Source organism: Vollenhovia emeryi, unplaced genomic scaffold (genome assembly GCF_000949405.1).
Source record: "Vollenhovia emeryi isolate VEMERY1.0 unplaced genomic scaffold, V.emery_V1.0 DF939135.1, whole genome shotgun sequence".
NCBI lineage: Eukaryota > Metazoa > Arthropoda > Insecta > Hymenoptera > Formicidae > Vollenhovia > Vollenhovia emeryi.
Genome location: NW_011967231.1, coordinates 280953 through 287565, shown reverse-complemented (window position 1 = coordinate 287565; position 6613 = coordinate 280953). Strand labels below are relative to the sequence as shown.

The 6613-nt window shown below is 49.4% G+C and overlaps 1 protein-coding gene across 2 annotated transcripts; it reads right to left on the bottom strand.

The window, feature by feature from the left end:
- Window positions 1–214: 214 nt before the first annotated feature.
- Window positions 215–6177, bottom strand: LOC105567689 (F-box/WD repeat-containing protein 7). 2 transcript variants are annotated; one of them, XM_012022752.1, is made up of 9 exons: window positions 5448–6177; window positions 4769–5019; window positions 4379–4611; window positions 4204–4306; window positions 3156–3674; window positions 2662–3069; window positions 2238–2553; window positions 1978–2132; window positions 215–1436 (listed from the first exon to the last, which is right to left on the bottom strand). In XM_012022752.1, the coding sequence occupies exons 2-9, from the start codon at window positions 4976–4978 to the stop codon at window positions 1386–1388; spliced, it is 1995 nt and encodes a 664-aa protein (XP_011878142.1). In that variant the 5' UTR covers window positions 4979–5019; window positions 5448–6177; the 3' UTR covers window positions 215–1385. The 2 variants fall into 2 exon arrangements, with proteins under 2 accessions (XP_011878142.1, XP_011878143.1); XM_012022753.1 differs by having other exon boundaries at window positions 5831–6177.
- Between the last annotated feature and the right edge of the window lie 436 nt (window positions 6178–6613).

The following is a 6613-nucleotide window of genomic DNA, read 5'->3' as shown; positions in this document are numbered from 1 at the left end:
AATAATAGTGAGCAACACATACATACAGTACATGTAGTATGTGTGTTGCTCACTATTATTTTTTATTAGACTTGCAAACTTAGTTTCAGTGATGCCATATTGTTCTTTCATTTGGCCGGAATAGCAAGCTGCTTTCGATCTGTACACGTAAGCCATTTAATTTGTATATTACACAAATGTTTCCGCGAACTGACAGTTTTTAGGTTAGAAAGGTGCAAAAGTGCAGAATCACTCCAGCATCCCCTTAATGTCTTAAGAATGTTACCCCAAAGCCGTTTTTTGAAATTCAAAAGTTTGGAAGTTACAGCACTTTAAACGGCTTTGTGCACAGCTGTCTGTAGCCTTGTTGCAAAACTTTAAACGCGATTTTCTCGAAACTGCACTTTCAAAATCGGTACCATGGATAACTCAAGGACGGATCAACCGATTTACTTAGTTTTTTTTTAATGAAAGCTTATAAAATTCTCTAGTCCCTATCGGATGCTTTTTTCGATTCTTTGATTTTTTATATTTTTTTTTCCAGAAAGAAAGTAAGAAATGTTGCCGAAAATCGATGTTTTACGTTTAAAAGTCCGCCATTTTGTTAAAAATAAAAAATTTTAAAATTCCATCCGATAGGGACTACAATTTTTAGTATACTTTAAGGTCTTTCTTGAATTTTTTGTCTCAGATAATCCAACTCGGAGATATTTCTGGTACCGCAAAACGCTGCATGCCGTGCAAGGTCTAAAGCGAGAGACAGTTGACAGAGAATTTTCCAATAAATTTTAAAATATAAAATTGTAAATAATAGTCAAAAAGATGTATATTTATTTATTAAAAACCCGATTTTTATAGCTTATATATCTTTTCCAAAAATAATCATGAAAAAGACATACATTTTACAGCCGAAAGAGTCCTATGCCCCCTTAAGAAATGGACCAATCACGGTCAAGAATGAGTGGAATACGCGACTGTGATTAGTCAATTTCTTAAGACTTAGGGTTGAAATCTCTATTGTAGACTGGGACTAACCGGATTCCTGTTCGTTTTGCCTCGGTGGCCGAGAAACCTCGCTGCTCCTTCAATAAACGTTAATCATAGGAAAATATTGGCTTGTAAACGTTTATAAAAAATATTTGTTCTTAACCAGATCGATGCTTGTACAGGCAAGTTAAGGTTCACGAAGTAACACGATCGGGAGATATCGAAGCTGAACGGTCTGACAAAATCAGTTTGAGAGATCGCGCGAACGTTCGGGAGTTTTCGGTAAAAAGATTCTGTACGATCCGAGTGTGTGTGTGTGTGTGCGACGGCGCGTCGGAATTGTCGTCGACAGTTTTTTTTCTCGTTTGCCCCCAGGAGGTATGAGATTCTTCGATTAATGTCATTTCGCCTCGGCAGTCTCAGTACGTCTCAGTCGCCTCGTTTTCGTCCGCCACCGTTGACAAATGCTCCTAAATGCCCACATAACAAACCTTGTTACACTCACAATGAATCTCTCGTTAAGGGATGGTTTGCTACTTTTGCATCATCGTCGATTCCACTGAATCGTAATAACAGCGAAAATTCAGAAGTACACTGATAAGCTCCAAATTTCTTTCCTCCTCCCCCCCTCCCCACCCCTCCCGTTTACGAGTCTTATAAATCTTACATTTGTACACCACAACAACGCGCTTGCGCTCCGACAAAACGTATATATATAATATAACTGTAATTTCTCGACGGGCACTTTAATCCACCTGGAGACGGTCCGCTCTCGTTCCCCTCCCCTCCCCACCCCCGCCCGCTCCACCGCCCCGCGTAAAAACCTTGCCCGAATTTTTACGGCACGTACACAGTCTTATCACAATCACACCATGTAATACATAAATCATTGTACAGCGTGGATTTAGTTTGTTTTCTTTTTAGACTACTTAATTGAAAATATGTACACAAGTCGTACAAAGGGGGGGGGGGGCGATTAGGTGTCCACGTGGGTGGAGCTCACTATTTTACCTCAACGTCGAAATCGAGGACAAGCAGTTTCGTCTCCTCGGTACCGTTACGACTACCTACTGCGCACACTAGTTTCGTATCACTCGCTCGAATCCTCCACACAACACCGCCGCTACCCCCACTTTCCAGAGCAACTAGATTCCTAATGAAATCACCTGCAAACACGACACAAGTTGTTTTTCTATTTTGGCGGCTCGACGCGCGTTTCATAGGCGACGCAACGGCCAGGTAAATTGAAATGGAAAGAAGTGTATACAAACCAGTCTTAACGTCCCAGAGTTTTACCGTACCGTCGTCGGAGGACGTAATCACAAAGTGGCTATTGAACTGAAGGCAAGTGACCGCTGATTGATGCTTGTTCGGACCGGAGAGAGTTTGAAGGCAGTGACCGCTAACAATGTCCCATACTTTAACGGTGGAATCAGCGTTGCCCGACACTAAGATATTATTGCGCAGCTCCATCCCCGAGGTCAGAGATTGGTGGCCCATCAGAGTATGTCTACAAGCACCTGTTTCTACCTCCCACACTCTTATACTCGTGTCCAGTGATCCGCTAACAACGTGCACACCGTCGAACTAACGAGGGGGGGAGAGAGAAACGGCAAACGGACACCTCGTCAATGCTGGCAGAGAGATAAGAAGCGAGACCTAAAAGTAAACGAACATACCCGGCTGCCCACTTACCTGGAGGGAATAAACGCGGTTAGTATGTCCTTGTAAGGTATGAAGGCACTCCTCACGTTCCGGATTCCAAACTTTGACCATATAGTCGTAGGCACCACTGACCACCAACTTTCCGTCATATTGCACACATCTGACCGCCGCTAGATGCCCCACGAGCACATGCAAGCACTCCCCCGTGTCCACCTGCCACACTCGCAGCGTCGCGTCTCTGCTACCACTGACGACCTTGTTGCCGTGCAAATGCATACACCTAACCGTCGACGTGTGACCGTATAGCGTATGAATGCACTGGCCGGTCTCCGCGTTCCACACTTTCAGAGTACGGTCCGTGCTACCACTGATAACAATTGTGCCGGACATCTGCGAGGACCACACGCCCCCGGTGTGCCCGACCAGTGTTCGTAAGCACTGAAACATGGAGAAGAGAAACATGGAAAATACATCTCGTCTTCCCCCCCTCGTCCGTATCCTCGTACGTTTGCGATTGACCTTACCTTGCCCGTGACGGCGGACCATACTTTAAGAGTATTGTCGTCGGAACCACTAACTATCCGGTTGCCGGAGAATTGGAGACACGTGATAACATGGTCGTCGTGACCCTTGAGCACCTTCGGCGTGCGGATCGGCTTCGTTCTCCAGTTCATCTTGATGTTGTGCTGCCGCATGTAGGCCTGCTTCCACGGCGACGAATTATGGCTGCCGCTCCGGCAGTTCTTTCGCTTCGGCGGCGGCAGGTCCTTCAGATCCTCTATCCCGGCCGCCTTGCACTTCTCTTTCCAGAGGAGATTGTCGTCGGCTAGGAACCGCCAGCTCCGGCAGGTCTGCGCCGCTCTCAGGAGATCCTTCGGCTCCAGGAAGGCCAGTACCGACAGCGCCAGCTCTCGCGGCAGCAGCGATATGAAGTCCCGCTGAAACTGCGGCTCTATCACCTGCATCATGTGGCGCACCTGCGTGGGCTCGCATCTCTCTATCAGCTCGTCTATCGCCAGCATCCTTTCCGCGTTTGACCATCTCTGCAACGAGTACAGTTTCCCATTGACTTTCAAGAAGAAAGGGAACTCTCTCCACTTCAATGTGAATTCTTTGTTAAGCTAGCGTCACGCTATGCGCAATCAGTCGTTCGCAGTTTATCATTCGTAATTTGTTATTCATCGTTTCGTTCGTGTTAACTTGGACAACTCTTAACGTTTACCCGTTATTACAGGACTCGTACCATGAGTCTACAATTAGTCAGATTTCAATATTAGTAAAAAAAAACCATTATTTTCGCCAAAAACCGCTTGGCTGGCGAATCACGCATAGTGCTAGCTTTAGGCTGACGACAGAGAACAATCTGTGAAGTTGTTAGTCATAGACGTAAGGCAAGGCAGAGAAAACCTCAAGTCGTGAAAGTCTCTTGTATACGACTTGGGCTTTTCTCTGCCTTGCCTCACGTCTATGACTGAGACGGTCTTAAGCGCTTACGGATTGTTCTCTGCCGTCAGCCTACTATAATATTTATTGGAGATGTCGAAGCTACTTAGGTAAGTTCAGGTAAACGACCTGAAATTGTAAAAGCCAGCTACTCAATTCCGGCGGAGGATTGTCCTTGGTAGGAATGACACATCTCACGTGTTTACCCTTATCGTCTAGCTTTCTCGCAGCCCTGAAGCAGAAGGAAAGCATTAAAATCCATGCGCAACTGCGATCTCGCGCGACGGGTCAGCGCGACGCTCACATTGTATGCGACTTTTCCTCCGGATTAAGTTTTTTACACGGCAGACAGCACTCGGTTTCGCTCTTTCGCTTCCTCTGAGGCTGGACAGCGTCCGATGGCACACAATTATGCGATACTGGACTCTGAACCCGTTCAGAGAGAACCGCTTGAGACTGCGACACGGGTGACTGACAATTGTTGCTCTCCCCTTCCGCTGTACATTCAGCGTCGCAGAACAATCCGCTGTCGCTGATCTGGGAGCACGGCAAAGCGAAAGTAAATCAGAGGGATACGCGCAGTGAGATTTAGTGACAAATCGAAATCGGATTCGTCTCGTCCGAGACAAAGGCGAGGCCAAATTGCCGGTTGCTCCAAAGAGATTGAAGGTACACAATCCACGCCGGGACTCACCTCGCTCTCGCCCTCGCTACTTTCTTCGTCGCCCTCCTCCTCGTCGTCTCCATAATCCTCGGATTCCTCGTCTTGTGGCAACACCGATTGCATAGGGTCCAGGGAACTCGGTCCCGGGACTCCCTCGATACCCTCGATCGGACTAGGACTGGCGCCGCCTAGCTTATTATTGTCAGATATACTGCTGGAGGACGAAGGAGGGACAGACATTACTATACGTAGTGTTGAATTTGTAGGTATAGTAACTGCACCTGGACAACACAAGAGTCAGCGGTTAGCGCGACCGGCGGGCAAATCGTTGCGCGTTGTCTCTCGGCACACGTTTCAAGCCTCCTCGCGGGGCTGTCGAGGAAAAGAGTAGACGCGGGACTCGCGGGAGCGAATCAATCGACCGATAATCGCCGCCGCCGCCGCGAGGACTCAACCTAACCTCGAGGCCCTCGCGCCGCGGACGTGCGGCCACGACGCATCCGCGGCCCGATATAGTCTAAAATACCGCGATCGGACGACAACGGCGCGGTCGACGAGACGACGACGACGACGACGGCGACTACGACGCGGCAGCGACGGCCACACCCCGCGTGTCCGCGCGAGCAACGCAACGCGGACCCGTGACAGACTTGCGTGCGACACAAGTGACAAGCTAAGAGAAGCTGCGTGAGAGGAGAGGGGTCTATACTTAGGACGGGCGCCGTTCCCGGTCGTCAGCCTCTCACGGTCGATCGACGACGACGACGACGACGACGACGACGACGGTCCCCTGTGGATGCGACGGGGACGGGGAGGACCGCGGGTGGCGTTGATGCTGTGTCGGCGGCGACGTGACGCCTCTATCAGAGTAGCATGGCACTCATCTCTCTCTCTCTCTCTCGCGCGCGTGCGGTGAGGGCGAATGTTAGGTTAGAAACACGGATGGTAACGCGACGACTGGGGGAGAGAGAGAGCGCGGGCGTGAACCTAGAGCAGCGCAGACGTCGAGGGGCGGACGAGCGACGGACGTAAACACGGCGAGCAGGGCGAATCCATCGGGCGGCCTCCTCGGCGGCTCCACCAGCTTTTTACCTCCGCACCTCCCGACACCCAAGTGCTCGCACACGTTCGCACGACAAGTACATACACACACGCAGCCGCGCGCGCGTATGCGTGCGTGCGTGACATTAGGTCGCGCGCGCACGTAGCTGTTCCCGTTGTCCGTCGCGCTCGCAGGCCGCGTTTTCACCGCGGTCGAAAGGAAATGACGCTATTGGTTGTTGAGGGGGAACAGCGTATAGCCTGCCACAGACTACACGCAGCAAGCAGCAAGCGTCAAGCAGCGAGGATCCAACACTGCTGAATTTTGCGGAAGCGTCAGCAGTGGCGTAGAAAATATCTCTTCGTTGATTGGCTGCTGCTCGACGCTTGCCGCTTGCTGCGTGCAGTTTGCACTAGGCTTTAGTTTCGAGAAACGTGTGGCCAATCAACTTGCAGCTATTCCATAAGGGCCTGTGTCCACGATGCTAGGAACTTGGTTCCACCTCGGTGGAAACGTAGTCTGTTGCAAACTTGGTGAATTTGATTGGAGCACGGTCTTAAGCCCGCTGCAGACGATGCTATTTTTCCTGCTGGATTGCTTGCGATTTAGTAAATTAAGCCCGCTGCAGACGATGCTATTTTTCCTGCTGGATTGCTTGCGATTTAGTAAATTACTATCATTGCACCACTCAGCATTCAGGATTCCTAGTAATTTACTAAAGCCCGCTGCAGACGATGCTATTTTTCCTGCTGGATCGCTTGCAATCTAATAAATTACTATCGTTGCACCATTCAGCACTCAGGATTCCTAGTAATTTACTAAATCGCAAGCAA

What these genes read in the sequence shown, in the direction of transcription:
- LOC105567689 (XM_012022752.1), bottom strand. Translation starts at nt 4,978, where the DNA reads ATGTCTGTCCCTCCTTCGTCCTCCAGCAGTATATCTGACAATAATAAG. An exon ending in GGTCCGCCGTCACGGGCAAG is followed by an intron (nt 3,070 to 3,155) that starts GTAAGGTCAATC and finishes TCCATGTTTCAG; the next exon opens with TGCTTACGAACACTGGTCGG. An exon ending in ACCGCGTTTATTCCCTCCAG is followed by an intron (nt 2,554 to 2,661) that starts GTAAGTGGGCAG and finishes CCCCCTCGTTAG; the next exon opens with TTCGACGGTGTGCACGTTGT.